Below are 26,399 nucleotides of genomic sequence, written 5' to 3'. Positions count from 1 at the left end.
AATAATTATTGAATGGCTACCTTTCTATTAGATTTGAGAGTACAGGTTGAGAAATTTATCTGTCATAAAATTGTCTGGAGTAAATTTTCAGTTATTAGAAAAACATTCCACGTGTAAGAAAAATCTAGTGATATGTCTGTTCAGGCTAATTTTAGCTTTCCTTTTTTTTATATAACTATATAATTAAATAACACAATTGAATTAAATTGTAAATTTATTTCTGAAATATGGGGCAAACATCCCATGATTTAACTAGAATGTGAAAAATGAAGGTAAAACTTAGCAAAACATATAAGTAGTGACCTGTGCCACTGCAATGGCATCGTGTGGACAAGACTGAACTTCCTGCACTGGTGACAGAGGCTATACACTTAAGTGTTATGAACGCAGAGAAAACTTGCTCTGACTACCAGTACAACTGAAATCACAGACTTAGAGCAATATTTTATTATAATTACTGTTATTAAATTTAGAAATATAATGCTGAATAAATTAAAACTTCATAGTAGAAATAGTCCAAAATGTTAAAACCTTGCAAATAAAGGTGACTAATAAACACATTCAATATTAATGCTATTTTTAACTTTTGACTCTTGAGAATCATAGCTAACAATCTTCAGAAGGCAGTCATTTTGTAGTGCCCCATTAAAACCCCACCCTTTTCTATCATTTTAGATGGGATGTTACCCTCTCTCAGAATATTATTTTATGTTTTCCTAGTGGCATTCATTAAACTTCTGGTAACTCTAAGTCTGACTAAGAATTCTGTAAAGAACAACAGTATAAGAAGTCTTTCTAGGTGTTCTGTAGCGATGTTGGAGACTTATGTCTGGATCTTGATAGAGTGCTGATTTTTATCTTTCTGATTAAACCTGGCACGATTTGGCAAAGCAGTGCTCCACAAGGGAACTATATATCCTTCGGAGCTACAACACTAAGTTTAAAAGAAAGGATTTTTTAATTTTTCTAGAAATATATTTAAAAAGTAATAAACCTCTTTTTGACCAAAAAATTAAATAAGGAAATACTTCCACAAAATTTTTTTCTTACATTGCTTCTACATTTGCATACTCTTTCATCTTCATCTTGTAAAATGATGTTATATCTGATTTTCCTGGTAAGGACTAATGAGAGCATTTTGAGTGTACATCATGCTTAATGGTTTACAGAAGTATCTGACATTCACATTTTTTGGTACCCAGTCGTCAGTCCAGTTTCACTACTTCAAAGCACATAGACTCTATTTGGTCAAAAGGCTGTCAAAAATCCCTTAACTTTCCTGTTCGTTGATTATCGTTATGAAAACCAATTCAAAAACAATGCCAAAGTCTCACTTAGCATAGGCTTCTGCTCTTTTTCTCTGAACTGAGAAGACCATAAAAACACCATCAAAACCATAAACTAATGTGTATTGATTGAAATACATATTTTAGAAAGTGACATCAGCACCATGCAAGTGACACAACCCCTTTGCATTTCCCCTTAAATCTAGAACTAGCCAGACATTTTTAACCCAACAAAGGCTCCTCTGCTCAGCACACTAGGATGCCTAAAAGATCCACACATCAGTATGTGGAAAGGTGGGCTTACTGGAATAGGTAGGAGGCAGGATGGGGAAGGACAGGGACAGGCCCATAACTGCAGTTCCAGGCAGACAAGGCTGAGTCTGCAGTCTTAGCAAAGCCAGTACTGGTGAAGGAGCCAGGGTGCTGCCTACACAACACAGCACAGCAAGAGGGTAAAAAGGGCAGTCGCAACATCCCCCACTTCCCCAAGAATCCAGATTCTTCCCCAGCTGCAGTAGCATTTGTACCACCAGAGAGACCAGTAATAGAAGCAGAGACAAGTCCCCAGGGTCCAGGCTAGACCACAGCTCTGCCAGTTGCCATAGAGAACCAGGTAACCAGGTAGCATCTCAGAGGGCTCACTAACCGTCTCCCCTCAAATAGCTACATCTCCCACCACCACACCCCAGTAGTGGTGCCCTAAGTCCTTGAGGACCTATATATAGTGGTGACACCTGCCATCCTGGTTACTCAGGCCATGGCTCCCAAGCCCACAGCTAAGCCATTAGCCCTGAACCCAGGAGGCTCAAGTATCACAGGTGAGAGAAAACACAATCTGGCCTAAACCACCATCTATTGGAAAACAAATTTATCAACCTGCTGAATTGTTCAAATCAAAACGTTCCTAATTAAGAGAAGTGTTCACCACTCCAAATGCACCAGCAGAGGAACAACCCATCAAGTAGCCTGAACAACCAAGATTACATGGTAACACTGAAGGAACATGACAGTTCTTAAGACACCAGACTGAAGGGGAAGATTGTGATCTAAGTGATAGAAAATTTGAAACAGCAGTTATGAAGAAATGAATGAGGGACAAGAAAATTCTAATGGTTGTTCAATGACCTCAGGAAGAAAATTAATGAACAGAGGAAGGACTTTACCAAAGAACCGAAAACCAAAAAAAAAAAAAAAATCTCAAACGGAGACTTTGGAGCTGAAGAACTCAATAAATGAGATGAAGAATGGATATTTTAATAACAATGATACTCAATGAAAACTAGTTGCTGTCTAATGACTCCCTGCCATTGCCATCTTAGTCATCAATCATTCAAGTGATGGCAGGAAATACAGACATAAGGGAACTTTATTTTAAATAGTCAAATCTTTACTGAACTATTTGAAAAATGTACAATTGCTCAGCAATTTATTTTAAAAATATTGAAATAAAATAAAAATAGTATACGTAAAATAGCAATTAAGGATGTACTCTCACGTCAGATGACAAATTTTACCTTAAAAAGAGAAATTGATTTGTTTAGTGTTACGATGATACCTAATTCATAAAAAAAGGATTGATCTCAGTTTCATTTAAATAATACACATCCATTTATGGTTAAGGGATTAGATGTCAATCATTCATTGATGCTTAGGGGTGGAATAACCGGGGAGCAGCAGAACTTTAAAATTGTTATGAACAATTGCCAAACTAAAATCAGTTAGGTAGTACGCCAATGCACCTAAAAAGTATGCCATCGTTTATTAGGCAATGTGACTTAATTTCTAAAACCAAATTTCAAGGCAGCTTTTCAAAAAATTTAAAGTATATCCGATAAGTTACATTTCTTGAATAAAATTCATGATAGGTACCTCTTGAACATGAGAGATCGGGAACTTCAGAAAGTTTGCAGAATTTATGTTTCCTTTCTTTATTAACACAAAATTATGATGTTTACTTAGTGTGCACCTGTCAATGGAACAACTCAGAATTTCACCAAATTAGCACTAAGAATTATATCTGAAATCTGAAACCCAAGGGAAAGAAGATAATATAACCAACCTTGGTAAAGTAAGCCTCTGTGCTATTATTTGAAGTCCATGGGGTTGAGGCAGGAGTCTCCAACTTTTCTCTTGGAATAAGATTTCTATGGTTTATGAGACTATGATTAAGACTTCCAACACCAGGTGGCTCCAGGACTGGCCCCGTAATATCAGTGCGGAGTAAAGGTCTGCTCTGCTGTTTCTTCAGAAGTTTGGAACTGATCTCTGCTAGCCTTTCATTTTGCCTGTGAAGATTGTAAAAAACCCAGGCTTCGTATTTCATTCTTCCCTAAATGACTTGCATTTTTTCAAGTTGCCATAATAGTATACAGAACTTCTCATTAAATAGAATTATATTACTGAAAATATGACAGACCTACTATGTTCCAGTACAGGTTTACAACTGTTCTAAGGAAGTACCTACATTTCTAGGAGGATTCCTAACTAACAATTCAAAGAAGGAAGGGGAGAGAAATGGTGATAAGTGATATAGATGGCTTAATAGGTGATACTTGGTGCCTTAAGAAAGGCTGTACTTAACAAGATTCTTGAAGGTGCCATTAGGCATATTTAGTAAACCAGTTTAGAGATTGTTATTAATGCCTCAAAGACATTTCCAAGCACTCGCTTTGCCGACCTTGTACCATAAGATCATTCATTACCTTGGAGAGATTACCATTTGGACAGGACATAATTTAGAGCAAAACCTCTTAGGGGAGGACAGATAGTTTAGTTGGTTATCCAAATGAACCAAAACAGCTCCAACAGCAATTAGCTTATAACATCTTTACAAAAGAATTGGCAGTGGGATTTGCCCTTGCTGTCCTCCACACCCATCTCAGGTGGGCCACCTTATTATTTTTAAACATTGTATCAATTATAGGGCGCTTTATCCCTGTGCTTATCTTTCCCTATTTTATGTGCATGCCTTTATGTAGCTTAGAAAAACTGCAAGGATTGTCTGTCTCAAGGTGCCTTCCAGTGATAATAACAAAGATCACAATCCGAAAAGTACATTTACCCAGAGCCACAAGTACAGAGTACTTAACACTTTAGGTTTAAGTTGTTATCTTCCAAAAAAACAGTTATACGCATTAAGATTGTTATTTAGTAAAATTCGAACAGAAAATGTTATAATAATATAGCCATCTAAATTATAAAGCTTCAAAAACATTTAGCTTAAAGACTAGTAGATCACATTTACTATATGAAAATATAAAAGGGGAAAAATAGTCATGTTGAAACAAAAGTAAGAGAGATATGCAAACTGTCCTGGAATAACATTCTATCTATCTATCTATCTATCTATCTATCTATCTATCTATCTATTTATTAAGTGAGGCAACCCTTGGTTGACCTCACAGATTGCAAGGATCTCGTCAGCTTATAATCCCTTTTTTTAAAATTTTTATGCCTACAGCATGTGGTCTTCCTAGGCGGTCTCCCATCCAAGTACTAACCAGGCCTGATCCTACTTAGCTTCCGAGATCAGATGAGATCGGCCAGCTTCAGGGTAGCATGGCCGTAGACTGGAATAACATTTTAAAGGTAAGTTTATTTCCTGACATCATTTACCAAAATTATAATATTTAGTTACCTTTCACTTCCTACTAATCTTGTGAACCTGGCTTGATAAAAATTATGCTTTAGAGACAATGAACTAAATTTATTTTCTCTGATTCTATGCTTTGACTTACACATTTAGTTTATTTTCCAATGACATTCTAATTTTCAATTCCTCTAGGTAGAGTTGCTTATACGTTTCCAATTGCATTTTATTAGAATCTTCTTGAGATGTTTTCACTTTGGAGAGTTCAGATTCTAGATCTTTAATTCTGAGTTCCATTTGACTTCTTATTGAAACATTATTTTTCTCTCTTAACTGCTGTAAGTTTTCTTGAGATGCTGCTTGTGCCTAGTGTAAATAAAAAGGAATCATTTTTGAAATAAGTATATCCTGAATAATTATAGTATATTCATTTCTTTTAGTTGAGTGATTCATAGAGCAATTTGAAATGTAAAAAAGCCTAAGTATAAAATATTTATCATCAATGTCAACTGAATCAAATAGGAATTATGAAAATATTAATTAATACTCCTGTCACTGGGTAATTCAAGGACAGAATCAATTTAAAACTTAAAAATTGAACAATAGAACTTAACAATCCAAGAGGAGAGTATCATTTCTAAATCACAAATGTCTTTTTCTTCCTAATAATTTTGTTTTGTATCAGAAGGTCTTAAAAATAAAATGATTCTCTAGAAAGAATCAGTCTCAGTGGTCAATTTAGTGATGGCGATGATGAAAACTGAAATATTTAAAGGGATAAGGAAATGCCACTGTCCCTCCAGGAATCTACAAAGCAAATTGTTATTAAGGGAAGTAGAGGAAACACATACAATGTATGTGTCCAAAATGTAATTTGCAGGGAAATGAATTAAAGCACATTCAAAATCAATAAATTAACCTGTAAAAATAGATTGACTTCTCTTAATTTTTCCACTATTTTCTGTCTTGCTTTTTCTTCAATCTCCCGTTTATACTGATCGACTTCACTGTATTCTACCATATTCATTTTTATGTGACTCTTGAGGTTTACTAATTCTTGTTTCAACTTCTTGTTTTCATTCTCTAGTTTTTCACATTTCTTTTGTGTTTCTTTCATAGATAATAACTGCTGTCGAAGAAACTGATTGTCTTCATCCAGATGTCGACATTTTGAAGACACAGTTTCCAGTTTTTCTGTAGAATCAGCAATCTGCATGAAAAGAGAATAGAGTCTGGTGATGAAAGAAGTTGACTGAGAAGAGCCTAACTCAAAACAAGTACTGACTTTTGAAATAAATGTAGTTGTAATAAAATGTGATCTGTACTGTGGTGGAGTCTTAGAATGTGGAAACTTGAATTACGCAGGGTCAGGAACAAAGTGAAAACCACCAGGAGTCACAAAAATATATTCTTTACTGTTACCGTCTTTGCACATGACATTCACACTTGATTTTCTACACTTCCTTTTCTGTTTCATGTCTTTGCTCCATAAAATGACTATAAGTCACTTTTCACCTCTTTTAGTAAAAAGCCTCCCACTTCTTCCCCCATCTACCCATCCATAATTTTTAAAAAAGTTTTGGAGATATCATAGTGAGTAATTTAGGCCTCAGTCAATAAATGCCTCTCAAGATGAGACTTTGAAAATAAGACTCTAATTAATGAATCTTAGAAATACGGATTCTACTGCCACAAGCTTTTTTATTGAACTACAAATGTTTTACACTAATTTGAATTGTATTCCACAAAGAAATGATTCCCACTGTTAAGGAGAACTCACGTTTCCTAATCACTAGGAAATGTGATTACACTGGAAAATGTGATTACACTGGGAAATGTGATTTCTCTTTTAAACAAAATATGTCTTAATTCAATAGTGTGATCATGTGAATCTGTATTATTTTCCACAAAACAAGAGATCATGCTAAACAATAAACACACCACCACCAACAACAAAATGTTGCTGGAATTTCAGTGATACTGAGTAGGGAAGAACTACTTTCCTTTAGATACAATGCTTATTTTGTGAAAAAGGGTTAGCGCCTGTGGTATTTTTGAAATATGTTTATAAATCCTCTGAAACCTCTACTATAAAAATTTTTCCCATCAAATACATGATGGCCTTACTAAGTAACCGGTTTCTAGTGAATAGAATATGGCAGATCTGTTGCGTGACTTCTATAACTGGGTTAGAAAATGTGATACAACTTCCATTCGACTTTTTATCTCTAGAGAAGCTCACCCTGAGAACCCAGCTACCATGTTCTGAAGAATGAAGAAACCCAGGGCACACAGTCAGTCCTCCTATAGATGTTCCGACTGAGATGGCCTCAGCTAACATCCCAGTCAAGAGTCAGCTTCAATTACCAAAGGTGCATGACCAACCTTTAGAGGATTCTAGCCTATAAGCTAATTTGAGGTTAAGACTAAGTCCTCATCAAAGCACTGGAGGTGTGCATCATGCTTTATTTCAGAATTACTATGGATGGGTATTGCCTCCCATTTCCTTTTTATGAATAGGAGTCTTTAGGCATTTAGCAGATTTTTGGGTGTATGGGTGGTAAATAACTTGTCTCTTTGGTTCTCAAGTCTTCATATGGATAGGAATTGTCCTCAAGGGGCAACCACACCCCAGGCACCTCATCTCTGTCTATACCTGATTAAGATGGTAAAATCTTGGACTTGGGCCTGAGTCTGACATCATAATAATTGAGACTTGTACTGGTATTAGGTAGGGATCGGTGTATTTTTTCACATGGGAGGCATAGAAGCAATGGCCAGTGGTTAGATTAAGCTGGTTGTTAAATGTATCCATATGTTTTTGAAATATTCATTCTATACACAGGTAGAATATCAACACAGCTGCTGCCTGGCTCTGTACCTCAGGCTGCTTAACCTTGGCACCTAGCCCCCATGTAGTGAGGAACCTCAGTCCACAATGAGTGCCCAGGTGTTCCAGGGTAGGTGTTCCAGCTGACTTCCCCAAAATACCAACCAAAGGTCAGCATCAATCACCAGACATGAAGGCAAACAAACCTCCAAATGATTCCATGTACCAGCCAGTGGGCTGCCCTAATTGAAGTTGAGGGGCACAGAGACAAGCTGTCCTGGCCACACTTTACCTGAGCATCGATTTGTAAATGAAATAAATATTGTTTATTCAAGCCACTAAACTTAAACATGTATGTTCCTAGCAGCATTATTAATGATAGCCAAAAACTGGAAACAAGCCAAAGGTCTATCAACTGATAAACAGATTTTCTAAAATGTGGTCTGTCCGTACAATGGAATGTTGCTTAGCAATAAACAGAAGCAGTGATGATACACACTACAAAATAGATGCACCTTGAAAATATCATGCTAAATAAAAGAAGGCAGTCACGAATGACTGTCACGTGTAGTTCAAGTCCATTGATGTGAAATGTCCTGAACAGGTAAATCTATAGAGACAGAGTACAGCAGTGGTTCCCTAGGGCTAAGAAGAGTGGGGAAGGGAAACTGGCACACAGGGAAGGCAAAAGGGCACAGGGTTACTCTTTAGGGTGATGAACATGTTCTAAGATTGATCGTAATGATGACTATTTAAATCTTTGAATATAATAAAAGACACTGAATGGCACACATTAAAAAGTGAACTCCATTGTGTGTTCAGTGTAGCTCAATCAAGCTGTTCCCCCCAAATAGAATTGGTGCCAGTGCCTTGGGGTGGTGTAAATGTGTAGTTCTTGGCTTTAGATCACTAGCCAAGGTTTAAGACACAGGAGAGTTAAGAATATGCCTTTTTCATAGAAAAATGATATAGTAAAAAAAAAGCTGTTTTTTTCACAAATATCATCTATAAAATTAATAGAAAACTCTATATGACACTGTTCAAAGCATTGAGTGATTTATATCTCCCCAAATTAAGTGAATTTCAAATCCCAAAACTGAATAAAAATTACCATCTGTTTTAACATATTAATCTGAATATCCATTTCAACGTAACGGGGTTTTAAGGCTCCAGAGAAACTAAGCTCTCCTTTTTCATATTCATTTAACTTCCTTTTCGTAACTTTTAAGAGTTTCTGAACCCTGCAGAAATATAAAACGTGAGCAAGTCAAATTCTTTAAGAGCAAAGTTTTGATTGTTATTAAACAATTATTACATTCTATTATATAAAATAAACAAATCTATAAATGAGGATCCCCTCTCATTTTGTTCCAGTCTAATATTGTGTGAAAGCATATTAAATTATAATATTAGGTAAATAATATAAAAAATAATTTTATGACATATAGGAAACAGAGTTAAGATGGTAACCATATAGAGTTCTTACAAGCAAGTTATTATAAATATCCATTTTAGTATGTTAATATAGAAGATTAACCTATATTAAATATCAGCTATAATCACAGATGAGTATCCTAAGTGAAAAAGAAAAGAATCATTTTATGTGAAAGTTCTGAAAGGACACAAAAATACATTTGATACCCTCTGAGGACAGTCTTATAAGAAGAGAAAGTATCAGGAGGAGACAACTCAAAGTAGAATGAACAGCAGGAAAGAAAACTCTTTGAAGTCTGAGTAGAGAGAGTGGAAAAGAAAAGCTGCAGGCCTTTGCTAGCAGATGGTTAACAAAATGAAAGAGGTACAAAACAACCTAGAGAAAGACAGTTAAAGGAGAGGAAATACATGAGAATCAGAGAACAAACTCAAGTACTCAGCAAATAAACAGATAGGAAGACATGTGGGAGCTTCTGAGATTCTATTTTTTTTTAATCTAAGTGGTAAAAACAAGATCACTTATCTTATTCTTCTTTAAGTCATACATGTATTTTTGTATGTAGGATGTAATGAAAAAAAGCTGAAAGAAAACATAAACCAAATCAAGATAATTTTTGATGTTAAACAATGACACAAGCTTTCAATCTTTTGGAATGCTGATGAAAAGAACACTAATAAAAGAGAGCAAAGACATCTCGCACAAACAAAAACTCAAGGCAGACAAACGAAGAATGCAGTTGACAATATATGCAAAAGTCACATTCATTATTGTTTTAGGAATTGTTAAAGAGTAGATCTGTTATTGTGGTATACAGAAAAATGTGATTGCACTATCGGTTTCTGAAGTAGATTTTTAAATAGGATAATTATGAGAATTACAAAATAAATTTGTAGTTAGCTTTTAATTAAGTGAAATTATAATTTAACTTTAATTAACGGTTGATATGATCTAAAATAATAAAATCTTACCTGGTAATCTCTTTTTCTAATTCGTCATTTTTCTTCTTTTCTTGATTCAATTGATATTCCAGAGATTGTTTTAACTCAGTATAGTTCTCTAGTTGTTCTTTTTCAACCTGAGACTTCAAAGAACATTAAAAAAATATTTCTGAAAACTTAGAGACTTACATAAAAACTTTTCTTAAGACAGCATAATTGATTTTACATTGTTGTCTTTTTTTCTGGAATTTAAATTGCAAAATTATTTAAAAACAGAGGCTTCTACAAGTAAAATACTGAGTGATAAAGAGCTTTTTTAAAGAGTGGCTATATTTACATTTTAGTTTCTAGCGATGCTCTAGAAACATTTTCATCAATAGTTCAAGTTATTCCAGGTTTTATTAAATCACATCTTACTAAGATTATGTTTAAAAAACCCCATGAAGTTCTTATTACATTATGATGACAATCTGACTTTAGCATGAGATAAAGACTCATTCTCTGTCAGTTTTCTTCCATAAGTTTCAATTCCTCCTTTTCTATCAAACACTTTTGTCTTTAAGTCTTCACTATATTTTTATATAAATACATAACTTTCTTCTGACTCCTGTAGTTTTCATCCTGTTTCTCCCCTTCCATTGGAGTCTAAAATTCTCTCACACATGATCTCATTCACATATTCATATTTTCATCACTTATTCTCTTCTTTTACCTAAGAATTTATGAATCCTATAATTGCACTAAAAATTCTTTGAAGTCATCTTTTTCTTCATCCTTATCCCACTTTACTTTCTCAGCAGCCAACTGACAGCAATGATCACACACCCAGCCTCTGCTCCTCTAACCAACCCCAAGTCATTTCTAAACAACAGCTGCCCTGATGTTCACTCCGGGACCCTCTCTATTCCTCCTTCACATTCTCTCAGAGTTCCCTATCTCAATGTTTTGAACTAGATTCTCTAAACTACATGTCCAGCCTTGGCCCCATCACTGAGGTCATCTGTCCTTTTCTTTTTTTCTTTTAATTCCTCTTAGACAATATCCTCAACCACATACTCTTAAATCATTACTTGGTGCGGATTAGCTAATCTTGTACATTTTATGTTGAATCTTATTGGTGTTCCTTTGAGTGTAGTGTTAATTTTTGATCTTGAGTGCACCTTTCCTCTCAGGACATTGACCAGCATACTTTGGCCTGTTTTCCTCTTAGAATACAAAAGCTTTTAATGAGCATCAGACTATCCGCTATTGGCCTTTTTATTGAATCATTTCCTATTCCGTAGAGACCTGACTTGCCCTTTTGAAGTCTTCTGAGGTTCCTTTCAGGTGCATATTCAGCTGCATTGTTTGAAAGCTTGAGTCAGCTAGAGATCTCTCTTCTTTCCAATTCAGATTCCTCATCTCAATATCATGTGGATCAAATACCTTAACCCAGGTCAGATCTGGCCTGCAGATTCATGAGATGAGAACCTTCTAGACTGTTAGGGCTATTGATTGAACTGGTTGCAATCTGTCTCTTATTAAATTTTTGATTCACAGGGTACACTTTACAGTTGCTACTAATCCTATGTCATAATCCTAACTCATTGCTATAGAAATCCACAGAAAATCTCTCATTATTTTTGTATAAGCATAACCAGTTTGGGACATGCTCACAAATTTTTAATTTTTGATATCTTAATAGATTTCTGTATGAAACTCTAAGGTGACAACTCCTGGCACTTGCAGGCAAGGAAGACTCCTTAGTAACATATGGTCGTGTCACTTGTATGTAAATTATGCTAACATAATGTGTCTAATTTATATAAAGTTTAGAAAAACAATAATTTCAATGTTTCTTCCGCCACAAAAAGAGTCATAAACACAATTTTCCTTTTCCCTTATGGGTGTATCTGTATTAGAAAATCACATGGACAGAGCTATTGTGAATGAAAGGAACTAGTTGGTAGGTGCACTAACCTCATTGTTCCAACTTAGGGTTCACAATGCAATCTTAAATCATAGGTAGTGTCTCCTACAGAGGAGGGTAGGAACACCAGGGAAATCCTGTCCTGCTTAGTAAATAGTTACATAGTTTTCACTATATATCAATAAAATGGAGTCCTGGAGTTCACAATCAATCTTTTCTGAGATTGGATTGTAAAATCATTAAAAGTCTGATTAACTTAGTGAATGAAACTAATTTCTAAACTCACAATGCTAAGAACACTTTGTTACTATGTAAGACCCTGATTGAGCAGCCATTTCTACTTTTCCATTAGCATGTCTTTTCTTTTTAAACACCCCCATCACCCTCCCCCCCAAAAAAAGAAAAAGAAAAATGCATTCTTTCTGTGAAACGCTTACATTATTCTTGATGAAGGGAACAAATTAGAACATTAAAAGTAATTCATTCTCAACATCTCATGGAAGGGTGTAGATTACAGAGGGAATTCAGAATTCTAAATCAAATCAGTACTCTCACATGTGTGAACTCAAACAGATGTTCATAGTCCAATGTTTACAGCAGCATTATTAACAACAGCCCAAAGTTGGAATAATCCAAATATTGGACCAATAAATGAATAAAATATGGGGTATATATCAATACTTCTTTTAGACTATCAGATTTTTTCAATTAAATCCTACTACAAAAATAATTTTAGGCATTCAGATAACTTCCCCTATAGAGGGAAATTACATGACGACTAACAAGTAGTATTAATAGGAATACAATAAATTCTTTCGTCAATGAGATTTCTCATGTTGTTCAAGAGAAATAAAATTCCCTCTGCACTATGACAGAAATCGAGACATTGACTTACCAAACTTGTACCTAACAGGTTTGTCTGAAGGTGTTCAATTCTTCCCGCTTGTTTTTTGATTGTGACTTTAAACTCGTCATTTTGAATTGTGAGCCTAAAATGTATGTTTTAAAATAATTATTCTCACACATAGATTTCAAACATATCACATAATTTCTGAACAAACAAATGAAAGTGTCATTGAATAAAACCTTAAAATTTGAAAAGTAGATGGCTGGTATTTTTACAATTGTGTTTTCTGGATAATGTGCAAAATGGAGAGACAATGTGCACAAATTATGCATTTTAAAAAAGTTCAAAGCTGAAAATTTTATTCAGCTTCGCATTGATATATTTATTATCATAACTGATCATATTCTCATACTACACTGCCCATCCACTTTATAAATACACAAGTTATTTTGTGTCCTGCTATTAATTATACTTTTACATGTTATCTGATGTCTTCTCAGCACATCTTACAGCCTGTGCAAATTGATCACTGGCTTCTTGAAACTAAAAGGAAGAAAAGAATACATTTACTACTGACAATCCATTACAAATCTACCTATTTTTGTAACTGCACTATTATTGGAGCACAGTTGCTCGCTTTCATCTGCTTTTTTATTTTTTTGGTAATCTGAAGAAAGAAAATATTGATATGTGTGATAACACTGTTGAATCTTGCAGATGTGTTGTTAAATGAAAAAACTAGTCACAAAGGACTCTATATTGTGTGATTGCATTTATATGAAATACACTAAATAGACAAATCTATAGGAAAAAAAAAGGTGGTTGCCTGGGGCTGGGGTTAGATGGAAAGCTGAGAGTGACAGTTAAGAGATGTGGGTCTTCTCTTTGGGGCAAAGAAAACATTCTCTATTTGAATGCAGTGATAGTTGCACAGTTTTCTGAATATATTAAGAGATGTTGAATTGTACATTTTAAATGGGTAAGTTATATGATATGTGCATTAGATCCCAATAGTGGATCCAAACAATTTTCTTAGTCTTCTATTGTGTGTGAGTAGAAGTAACATTTCTATGCTTTTATAATAGTTCTAAAATAAAAAAAGAAAATGAGGGAAAATGCTTACTTTGACTGCTTTGTATAATGACCTTTTTGTACAAGTTATCAAAACTTACAAAATATGTAGAGCTTCCATAACTATGAGCAGAGGTGAAGAAAATAAGGTAATTTTCTATAATGTTCCATTAAAGATATCTTCTGACTTTAAATGACTACCTCTTCTTAGGAATGAAAATATTACTAGAAAAATATGGTTTAGTGGAAACAAATTCTCTCTCAACTCTAATGAAAAATGTTGCACAATTCTCAACTTTTTCAAGACGAAATACTATTAGAAACATATACTAAAAATGCCAGAATTAGAGCAAGATTTTAGGACATAAGTGCATTATAAAGATAATAAAATTATAAGAAATTAATTCTAATGAACATACAAAAAAAAGCTGTTCATAAAGGTTAGTATCCTTAAATACTTTATGTTATTTAACCAGCTATAAATTAACTATTTGCTTGTTAAATTTCATACATACTTGACTTCTTATTTGATCTATTTTTTTTTCCAAATCCTGTGTAACCTCCAGTGAAGTCTCTGTCATACATTGCTTTTTGAGGGTATCAGCAAGTTCTTGATGAAGTTGTCTCACAAATACCTATGAAGATATTTCTGTTACTGATTTTACAATTCACATAAATGTTATATTAATGATAGATAACTATCATATGTATTTTTTAACATAATATATAACAAAAAAAAAACCCCAGCACATACATCAATTCACCTTTTTCTCATGTGGACACATTGATGCAAATTTGGTTAAAGACACAGAAGGTGGTATCCTCCTGCCTAATCAGTATTAGCTTACTTGGGCAGTGGGTTCAGCCCCACTGCCCATTTTAACCTGAAAAATCTGCAAAGATTTTACAATCTACTGAAGTCTCGGAGAAAAATGGTATGTCAGTGGGGCTAGTGGTAGTAAATTCTATATTGTGGAAAGTTTTCTCTCTATTTTTTGGAGGCTTAAATTAACTTGACTTCCTCATATACTCAATTCTCTGCTCAAATCTTTCCAAAGGATTCCTATACCTTAGAATCAAAGCGAAATTATTCCAGTGGCCTTCATGGCACTAGGAACCCTAGCCTTGACCTCTCTCTCTCTCTGCCGCACAGGAATTCTGCCATCTGTCACGCTTCTGAAAGTGGAGGTCCAATGACAAAATAATAAAGCACAGAGAGTCACAATTCCCTTTGTATTGGAAAACTTATTTGTAAAAATATTCAAAGAAATATTCAAAAAATATTCAAAGAAAATGATGAATAGCAATAGGAAGATCGAATCATATATAGTTTGGCTAGAACTTATCACATTTGTCCCAAATTAGGATTTCCTGACAATTATCTGCCTTTAAAGAATTGAAAAGTCATGTGAATACATTATTTGAGACTTCCTTACAAATTTAATTCAAATTTGACATGAATAGAAATAAAATTATGTCAATATTAATGTATAAGAAGTTACTGAAGATAAGGTACTATGAGATATAGCATCTACAGCTCAGCTCATTCGGGAAATCTGAAATTAACTGTCTAGGTAATCTACTTAACTGAATCTTAATTTAAAAATACTCATTTTAGGTATGATGTTTCCATTTATCTGCTTCAAAAATGGTATTGAACTGTGGTGACAGAAATATTAAAATTATGATTTGAGTACTATGTGTCTAAGTTGTTAATATCAAGCTATATCTATTGTAAATTTATAACTTAAAATTTCATAGGCAGGAGTGACATCAGAAGCATGGTGGCATGAGGCATCCCCTTAATCTCTCCCCTGGAAATTACAACAAATTAAAGAGCTAGAATCCAACAGAAAACACCCAGCTTAACTAACACACAACCATGTCTGATAGACCTGCACATTAGAGCATCTGAAGGTGGGAAATCAGGCAAGCAAAAGAGGAGGAAAGGGAGAGGAGCCAAGACGATACCACAGATGCAGCCCAAAGCTTCCTGTGACACTTGGGAAGGAAGAAGGAATCGGGTTATGGCCTGCATTCACTATAGCCCCAAGCATTTTTGCCTGAGTGATCAGCATATAGTACTGGATAGAACGCAGTAAACAGGGCAGAGAAGGAATACAGAATTGAGACCCTTGTGTTCTAGTAGCTATCATTGCCAGGCAGAAGGCCAGGTCTTGGAGCCTAACCACCTCTCCACATTCTCCAGGCTCTAGCAGGATGGGAAACTGCAGCAGCGAGTGTCGGGCTGCAGAGCAGAGGGTCTGCGACAACTGAGGAGACGCAAAAAGTGACTGGTCCAGGTGACAGGAGTGGAGATACAGAGGCTAGGTGGCTGAAGTCAGTGTGAGCATTACTGGAAGGAAAATAGCCATAGATAGGCACACTTGCAGCCTCTCCCAACCCATGCCAAACCCACCAATCCAGGCTGATCATGGCAGAGGCACTGGGACACTTCAAGCAGTGAAACACTACATTTGGCTAATGGGACAGCACTGGGAGTTCAGAAGCTCAGAACCCCATTGCCCATCACATTCTCCTATGGCGGTAGAGCTGTGAGACTGAAGCAACCTGATTATAGAGAGGACACACACCTCCCAGGAATTAAGGGGAATTTTTTTTTTCTTTTTGCCACAATACAGAGATCTGACAGGCCTGGGCAGCGCAGAAGGCTTGTGCACCACTTACTGGAAAACAAACAAACAAAAAAACACTTCTTATTAACCTCCAAAATAATAATATTTTTTTGAAAAAGCAAAGTACATTTCCATAAATGCTGAGACAAAGAAATAATACATCAAATATCATGAACAACCAAGGTGACAAGGTAGCTCAGATAGAAAGTATAAAGCTCCAGACAATTAATTTAAAGAGATAGAAATATGCAATTTAAATGACAGAGAAGTCAAGAATGTAGTTGTGAAAAAAAAAACAAACTCAATGAGATGTAAGGAAATTCTGACAGGCAGTTCGATGAACTCAGAATCAAAATCAGTGTAAAACAGGAATACTTTACCAAAGAGGTCAAATCTCTAAAAAGGAACTAAATAGATCTAGAGCTGAAGAACTCAATAAAAGAGATGAAGAATGAGATAGTGAACTTAGGGAAAAAAACATGACTGGATGGAGGAAAGAATTAGTGATATCGAAGACAGAAATCTGGAAATGATGCAGATGGAAGGAGAGAGAGACTTGAGAGAAAAAAGGAGGAAGGAAGGAAGGAAGGAAGGAAGGAAGGAAGGAAGGAAGGAAAGAAGGAAGAAAGGAAGGATGGAAGGAAGAGAAAGAAAGAAAGAAAGAAAGAAAGAAAGAAAGAAAGAAAGAAAGAAAGAAAGAAAGAAAGAAAGAATTCTTTTATAATTATCTGACACCATCAGAAAGAGCAACATATGAATAATGGGGGGAAAAGAATAAAAGCCTAATTAAACAAATAGTAGATGAGAAATTCCCAAACTATGCAAAGAACTGCCTCTTCAATCTAAGAAACAAGCAGAACACTTAACTATCTCAACAGCAAGGCCTTCTCTAAGCCATATTATATCAAAACTGTCCAAAATTCATGACAAAGAAAGAATCTCAAGGCAGTCAAGGAAAATAAGACTGTAACCTCTTAAGGGAAAAAAACTCATTAGATAGTCATCGGACTTTTAAGCAGAGACTTTACAAGTTAGGAGGGAGTGGAATAAAAAAATCCAAATATTGAAAGAGACCAGCCAAGAGGAATATATCCAGCACAGTTCTCCTTTAGATCTAAAGGAGAAACACTTTTGCAGTCATCAAAAAGCTGAGGAAATTTTCCACCACAAGTTCTACTTTAAAGGCTGTACTGAATGGGGTTATTCTACTTGAAACAAAAAGACAGAAAGATACAAAACGATGAGTAAGATGACTAACAGAGAGACAGAAATAGGAAATTGCAACCCTACTTCAAAATAGGGCATTGTAAATGTAAATATTACATAATGGTTAAAGAAGGTAGAAACATTATTTTTAAAATAAGAAGTCAACATCTATTGAAACTCAGAAATGAATTTACAGAATAAATAGAGATAATTTGAAGGGGGAAAAAAACAAAAAGGAAGGAAGTAAAATTTGTGAAGGGGAATGGAGATAGGATGCCTGCATAAGAAAAAGTATTACTGTATATATGAATTTTTTTACATAAAGGTAATGATAATCACAAGCACATACACACACACACACATACAAATCCAGAACTGAGACACATAACATAGAGGGAACAGCAAAAAAATTGATAGGATATCACCAAACTACAATAACAGACAGAAACACAAGGCAAAGAAACAATGAAGACATAAGATACTAGAAAACAAAAGATAAAATGGGTACAGGAAAACCTCATATATCAATAATCACCCTAAATACACATGAGCTGAACTCACCAATATAAAGGCGCAGAGTAGCATATTGGATGTAAAAAAAAGAAAAAAAAAATCCTGTCTTCAAAAGACACATCTCAGTTGCAAGAACTAATATAAACTCAAAGTGAAAGGGTGGAAAACTATTCTCCAAGCAAATGACCTTCAGAGAAAAGTGAGTGTAGCAGTACTTATATTTGCCAAAATAGACTTCAAGATAAAAAAGTTAAGTAGAGACAAAGATGGACACTTCATAATGACAAAGGGGACAATACATCAAGAAGACATAACACTTATCAACATATATGCTCCTAATCAGGCAGCACCAAAATATGTAAAGCAATGACTAAGAGAACTAAAGGGGAAAATTGATAAAAATATAATTATTATAGGGAACCTAAATATCCACTGACAGCAATGGATTGATCATCTAAAAAGAAAATAAATAAGGAAAGACACATTAGACCAATTGGACATAATCAACATTTCAGAGCCTTTCATTTCTAAACACCAGGTTATAAATTCCTCTCTAGTGTACATGGAACACTCTCAAGGATAGAACATATGACAGAACACAAAACTAGCCTCAGAAAATTTAAGAAGACTGAAATCACACCAAGCATATTCTCCAATCACATTGTTTTGAAACTGGAAACCAACTGCAAAAAGAAAGTTGGAAAATATATGGATATTAAACAATATGATACTAAAGAACAACTGAGTACTAGAAGAAATAAATGGAGAGACCAAGGGATACATAGAAACAAACAAGAATGTGAATACAACATATCAAAACATTTGGGATGTAGGATAAGGAGTAATAATAGGAAATTTCATATTATTACAAATGTATCTCAAGAAAAAAGAGATTCCAAAATAAAACAGCCTAACATTATATCTTAAAAAACTAGTAAAAGAAAAACAATTGAAGCCCAAAGTCAGAAAGTGAAAGAAAATAATAAGCAGAATTAAATGAAATTGGGAACAAAAAGACAATAGAAAAACTTAATGGAACAAAGAGCTGGTGCTTTGAGAAGATTGATAAAATTGACAAACCCCTGGCTAGACTCACTAAGAAAAAAAGAGAAAAGACAAAAATAAAGAAAATCAAAACTGAAAGAGGAGAATTTATGACAGATACCAGCAGAATACAAAGAATTATATACTAATAATATAAAAAATTATACACCACCAAATTCAATAACTTAGAAAAAATGGAAAAGTTCTTCAAAATATACAACGTTCCTAGATGAAATCATGAAGAACTGGAATGTCTAATCAGATCAATCAACATTATAGAAATTGAAACACCACCCATCAAAAACCTCCCCCAAAATAAAAGTCCAGGACCAGATGGCTTCACTAGTGAATTCAACCAAACGCTTGAAGAAAATTTGATAGTCGTTATTCTTTAACTTTTCCAAAAAATTAAGGAAGAGGTAATAGTTCCCAACTTATTTTATGAGGCCGATATTACTGATACCAAAACTTGGTAAAGATCTCTCTCTCTCTCTCTCTCACACACACACACACACACACACACACACACACACACATACACACACACACACTATAGACCAATGTCTCTATGACTACAGATGTAAAATCCTAAACAAAACATTCACAAATCAAACACAACAATATATTTAAAACCTTATGTATCATCATTAATTGGGCTTCATTCCAGGGGCACAAGGAAGGTTTAACATGTGCAAACACATTAATGTGATATACCACAGAAACAAACTGCAAAATTAAATTCGTATGACCATATTAATAGGTACAGAAAAAGCACTTCACAAGCTAAAGCATCCATTTATGATTAAAACACTTAATAAAGGGGGTATAGAGAAAAGCACCTCAACATTATAAAGGCTGTATATAACAAAACCTCAACTGACATCATACTTAAAGGTGAAAAAATAAAAACTTTCCCTATAAGATCAGGAATAAGACAAAGCTTTCGGCTATCACCACTATTATTAGTCCTAGCTGGAACAAGCAGGCAAGAGAAAGGAAGAAAATGCATCTAGACTGGGAATGAAGAAGTTGTCACTTTTCACAGATGACATGATTCTCTACACAGAAAACACTAAGCATTCCACTAAAAAACCATTAGAAACAATAAACAAAGACATCAAAGTTTCAGGTTACAAAATCAATGTGTAAAAATCTATAGCATGCTTATATACTAACAACGAATTTTCAAAAAACAATAAAAAAATTCCTTTTGAAATTGCAACAAGAATAAAATACCTTGGAATAAACCTAACGAAGCATATATAAGGACCTATGCACTGAAAACAATAAGTCATTATTAAATAATTAAAGAAGACATAAAGAAATGGAATGATATTTTGTTTTTTTTTGTTGGTTGGAAGAATCAGCATAGTTAAAATGACCTATTACCCAAATCTTTGTACAGATTTAATGCCATCTGCATTAAAATTCCAGCAGTATTCTTTAAAGAAATTGAAAAACAAACAAACAAAAATCATCGGATTTGTATGGAAGCCTAAAAGAATATGAACACCCAAAGTAATCCTAAGGGGGGGAAAAAAACAAGACCAAAGTTATGACTCTACTTGATCTCAAAATATACTATAAAGTGACAGCAATCAAAATAGCATGGTATTGGCAACAACAACAACAACAACAAACAAATAAACCCCCCAAAACTCCAAACAAACAAACAACAGAAACAAAAACCAGTGGAATAGAATTGAGAGTCCAGAAATAAACTCTCATATGTATGGGCAAAGAATTTTTGACAAATGGGTAGAATCCATACAATAGAGAAAGAAGGGCCTCCTTAATAAATGATGCTGAAAAGATTGGGAAGCAATGTGCAAAAGAATGAAACTAGACTGCTGTCATCATACACCAAAATTAATTCAAAATGGATCAAAGGCCTGAATATAATACCTGAATATATTATGAAGGCTTGAAAGAATGAATCATAGAAGAAAACATAAGTACTAAACTCATGCGCCTTGGATTTAGAGAGGATTTCATGAGTTTGACCTCAAGGCATGGGAAGTAAGAGGAAAAATAGATGAATGGGGCTGTATCAAACTAAAAAGCTTCTGAACAGCAAAAGAAACCATCAAGACAGACAACCATCCTGAGAGAGAAGATATTTGTATACAGAGCCTCCAATAAGGGCCTAATATCCAAAATATGCAAGGAAGTCATATGCTCAATGCTAAACCAACCAACCAACCAACAAACAAACAAAAAAACAATTAAATTAAGAAATGGGCAGAAGAACTAAACAGATACTTCTTTCAAGGAGACATAAAAATGGCCAACAGACAGATGAAAAGGTGCTCAACTTCACTAGCTATTAGGGAAATGCAAATCAAAACCTCAAGGAGATATCACCTCACACCTGTTAAAAAGGCTATCAAACAGGGCAAGTAAAAATGAGTGTTGGAGAGAACGTGGGCAAAAAGGAACCCTGGAACACAGTATGGAGTTTCATCAAATAACTAAGAGTAGAATTACTTTGTGACCCATCAATTTCTCTTCTGGGCATCTACTCCAAAATTTTGAAAACATTTATCTGTAACCATAGATGCATCCCAATGTTCACTGCAGCATTATCCACATTGGGAAAGACATGGAAACAACTGAAATGCCCTTGGATAAATGATTGGATAAGGAAGATGTGGTACATATATATGATAGAATATTACTCAGCCATAAGAATAGATGAAATACTGCCATTTGTGACAACATGGATGGATCTCAAGATTATTGTGCTCAGCGAAATAAGTCAGACAGAAAAAGTTGAGAACCATATGCTTTCACTCATGTGTGCGGACTGTAAAGCTGAAAACAACAAACGACAAGACAAACAGAGTGTCATGGACACAACTACAGTTTAGTAGTTACCAGAGGGAAAGGAGGGAGGGGAAGGTAGATAAGGGTAATGGAGATCAAATATAAGGTGATAAAAAAAAACCACTTTGGGTGGTGAACACACAATGCTATATGCATAGGAAGTGTTATTGAACTGTACACTGGAAACCTATATAATTCTATTAACCAAATTAATTTAATAAACAAAATTCGTAAACAACACAATGTTTTACTCAAAGTACCTCTCAGTGTTAATTTTTATTTGATGGATACAATGTATGCTTTTAAGATGAAAGAGCAAATACATTTATAGTCTATGTATTTTTAATATTAAAGTAGATTCACCATTTAACTGTAATCAAATATTAATTAAATATATTCCTGGAAATTTGAAAAATACATATCTTTCTGGATACTTACTTCTCTTTCTTTTTTATCAGTTTCATATTGATACATTCGCTCTTTTAAATTTTTACATTCACTGATCAACTTCTGATTTTTTTCTTCCAGTATATGACCTTGATTCTCAATTTCAGCCTGAAATCTTTTTATTGTATCTTGAAACTGTTCTTGTATGCTAATTATTGTCTTTTCTTTATTGTCGACTTCGGAGAGAGCATCATCCAGTTGCTTTCGAAGCAAAATATTTTTACTTTGTAGGAGGGATATCCTCTCCTCTAAGGATTCTTGCTTTCCAATATATTTATTCACCTTCGCTTGTTCATTTTGATACATATGTTCGATTTCCTTCTTCTGACACTGTATTTGGCTTAGGTCTGTTTGGACACGTTCTAAAACCAAAGTCCTTTCTCTGAGAGCATCTCTCGTGTGATGGAGCTCAGTTTCTAAGCTGTTCAAGTTACTTCCAGCTTTAGACAGTTGTTGAGAAAGAATCTCATTATTATCTTTCAGCTTAGACATATCAAAATCCATTTTGTCCCGTAAACGAAACCATTCATCTCTTGCTCTCTGAAAAGCAAGTTCTAGGTCTCTTTTGGACGTCTGACCTTGCTCATGATCATGTACAGCAGTAGCCAGTCTAGAACGGTAGGATTCAACTTCTGTTTCCAGTCCGTCTTTGTTTTGCTTTTCATTCTCCAGTTTAGAGTTTAGCATTGTATTCTCAGCTGTCAGAACGTTAAGCTGTCCAGTATATTGAAATACTGTTTTGGTTAGTGTTTCCTCATTCAGTTTTACGGTCTTTTGAAGTTGGTCATTCTTTTCTTTTACAATTGTAATATCCTCCAAATATTTTTTTTCCATTTCCTGCTTCTGATTTTTTACTGTGTCTATTTCCAGTCTCAGCATGGCAATTTCTTCCTGCAACATGTGGTTTTCATGCAACAGATCTCTCTCTTTTGCATGACTATCAGAAACCTAAGTAAAACAAAAGATATTATGATACCCTCTGAAACTGAAGAAGAACCTATATGTTTATATCATGAAAAGTTTGCAATAAGTCGATATTTCATCAAAAACAATAAATTTGGACTCAAACTTCCAACTTTATTTAAGCATAAATTCTCAAACGTTCCAAAATTTAATACAAGATGCTGAATCCATGAAAGTAAAAGAGAAATCAGAAGAGAATTTTTAAGTCTCAGATTCAGAACAAAAATAAACCCAGAAGTCATAAAATAAAAGATGAATAAATGTGAACAAATTTAAAAATGGAGTTCACAGTCTAATTTACAACTACCACACAGTAAGCATATTAACTCTCCATATCTGGACAGATTAAATTTCCTAAAATTACATTTTCCAAAAATATTCTATAGATATCCTACTTTTCTAATATTTTCATAGTCAGTTATAAAGATTACATCTTTAACAACCGATTAATCTGGGCATTGCACTAAGCACTCTATACATCAATGAACTCATTTAGTTATCACAATCTGGAATAGAAAAGTTAAAAAGATAAGCCAGTATAAAATTTATCTTCTCTTCTAACTCTTCATTTAGTGCTTCTTGTCCCAAACCACAGCTACTTCTCTAGTGTAAATATATAAATACAAAAAGAGCATATATTTCAAAAAAAATCATGGTAAATAAGGTAAAATTTATAGAGCTCTTCTTAGAAAATCACAAGATTACTTGCTTTTGCAATAATTTTAAATTTCTCTTCATATTTAAAGTTGTAATAAGTGTGAAATAGAAAATAATATACTGATCTATTTTACTAGGAATAAAATACTTATCAATAAATTATCACTAAGTCTATATCAAAACATATCTTTGTTTTCACAAGCTCCTCAGAATGAAATAGGATACTACTTGGAGCAAATGGTTACTTTTCTCAAAAGTAGGAGAATCACATCTAAAACGGCCTCCGAACTGCCTATACTTTTCTCCTTACCATCAGTGGAAGTGAAAAATAACCTCTCTATTAATTTACCAAGGGAATGGAAGCTAACTGCCAAAACCTGAAAGTCACTACTGTTGGAGATACATTGATTTGCATCAAGAATATTATTTTATCTAGTGGACCAAAAATATCATTCCTAAAATACATTTACATATACATATACAAATATATATGTATACATATATACATATATATGTTTTAAAAATCTTCTCTATTTCCGATATTACAGTGTTGTGTTTTTAATACATACACACAAATACATGCAAACATTCATTTGAAAATGACTAAACAAAATACCTTAGATTTCATTTTCTTAAGATTTATTTCTATCTTCTTTTGTTTGCGAAGGCGATTGGTCAGAAGTACATCTTGTAATATTCTGGCATTCTGTTCTTGACAAAGTTGCTTCTGACGTTCATTTTGCCCTTCAACAACCTAGAGAATCAAAAGTGAACAAAGGAAAATTAGAATATAATGAAAATTTAACTGTTAAACTTCTTAATCTATGTTTATCTTCTCCCAAATCACTGGATGGTGACTGGGAACTCTAAAATAACTTGCCTTGGTCTAAACTAAAACAAAACAAAACAAAACAAAACAAAACAAAACAAAACAAAATGAAACAAAACAAAACATGAATTTGCAAACCTACTTTTCTCACTGTTTGAACTAAACAATTTGTCATATGTTAACTCTACCAAAAAATGAATTAGTAGATGATATTTTATGTTACAAAGGCTTCCTCACTTAAAATAGTTTCCCTCACAGTATCTTAAATAGTGACCCTACACTGTACTTAAGAATATTTTTTAAAAGATTAATAGCTGGACAAGAGGCAAGCTTTAAATTTTTAGGAGCCAAAATCATTGACATCAATCAGAAAAAAAAGCAAATTCCTAATTTTTAATTCAAATGATATACGCTGATAATGTTATGCATAAAGTTATCTGTTGCATCCGATTCTAGTCTATTCCAATATCTACTAAGGAGAGCAGATAAATTTTTAAGTAATATTTAATAATTTTCTACACTGAAATGAAATAAATTATAAAGTTATTGTTTGTACCCTAACGATAAAAAAACTTTATCCTGGAAGGTGTGATTCAATTAACAGGCAGCCAAATAGATTTTATCACCCCATTCTCTTTCTGAACGTAGACTCTGAAGTCAGGCACAGAGAGATTTCAAGGAAGAATAAATCCTTAACCTTGGCATTAATGACTAGCAATATCAAACCACAACTTTTAAACTCCTGAGGATGATTACTCCTTTCACATCAATCTAAGTCGGTGGCTATCCTTTTTTTTTATAGTTTTCATAAATTCAACCATTTAATTATATGATTCAATTTTTGAAGTTACCTCTTTGCCATGTAAGGCAGGTATAAAAATGAAACAAACAATATTCAAGAAGTTTTGAGGTTTTTGAGGTTGTGTGTGTGTGTGTGTGTGTGTGTGTGTGTGAGACAATGCCAAGACTAAACTTCAACTATATAAATAGCTAAGATTCTAACAATATTTTACATTTTGCAACTTGTTGAAATGTTATACAAATAATATTCAATTATGATATATTGACTCTAAAAAGCTAGCTTGACAGGGTAATTTCAATTGGACAATGTTACCTTATTAAAGCATAGAAAATGCTATTATAGCAGGACTTTAAATTTAAATTTTTACATACCTGAGGGTGGTTATTTTCACTTGCATCAAGCCTTCTTTGCTCTTCCTCTGATGTCATTCTTACGCTTAGTTCTGCTGACCAATCTGTATTTAAGTGAAAATGAACTTCTTAGAAGGGTGATATAAAAGCTATTATCTTTATAAAGCACAAAAAATATCATTTTAACCACTAAGAGTTTAAATTTATCTTCATCTTTTGGT

The 26,399-nt window shown here is 34.0% G+C and overlaps 1 protein-coding gene and 1 pseudogene across 1 annotated transcript in view; both read right to left on the bottom strand.

Moving 5' to 3' along the window:
- LOC107509932 (ankyrin repeat domain-containing protein 26) overlaps positions 1-26,399 on the bottom strand; it is a 64,378-nt gene that overhangs the window by 4,144 nt on the left and 33,835 nt on the right. The window contains 11 exon segments of the mRNA XM_036225058.1: positions 3,346-3,571; positions 5,024-5,241; positions 5,795-6,085; positions 8,817-8,946; positions 10,109-10,221; positions 12,883-12,976; positions 13,307-13,377; positions 14,421-14,540; positions 22,569-23,525; positions 24,814-24,951; positions 26,200-26,282. Of these exon segments, the coding sequence (XP_036080951.1) occupies positions 3,346-3,571; positions 5,024-5,241; positions 5,795-6,085; positions 8,817-8,946; positions 10,109-10,221; positions 12,883-12,976; positions 13,307-13,377; positions 14,421-14,540; positions 22,569-23,525; positions 24,814-24,951; positions 26,200-26,282 (2,441 nt within the window).
- On the bottom strand, positions 4,738-4,856 carry LOC118606191 (annotated as a pseudogene).

The sequence above is a fragment of the Rousettus aegyptiacus genome, unplaced genomic scaffold (genome assembly GCF_014176215.1).
Source record: "Rousettus aegyptiacus isolate mRouAeg1 unplaced genomic scaffold, mRouAeg1.p scaffold_m13_p_7, whole genome shotgun sequence".
Lineage (NCBI taxonomy): Eukaryota > Metazoa > Chordata > Mammalia > Chiroptera > Pteropodidae > Rousettus > Rousettus aegyptiacus.
This window is presented reverse-complemented; position numbering and strand designations above follow the sequence as displayed.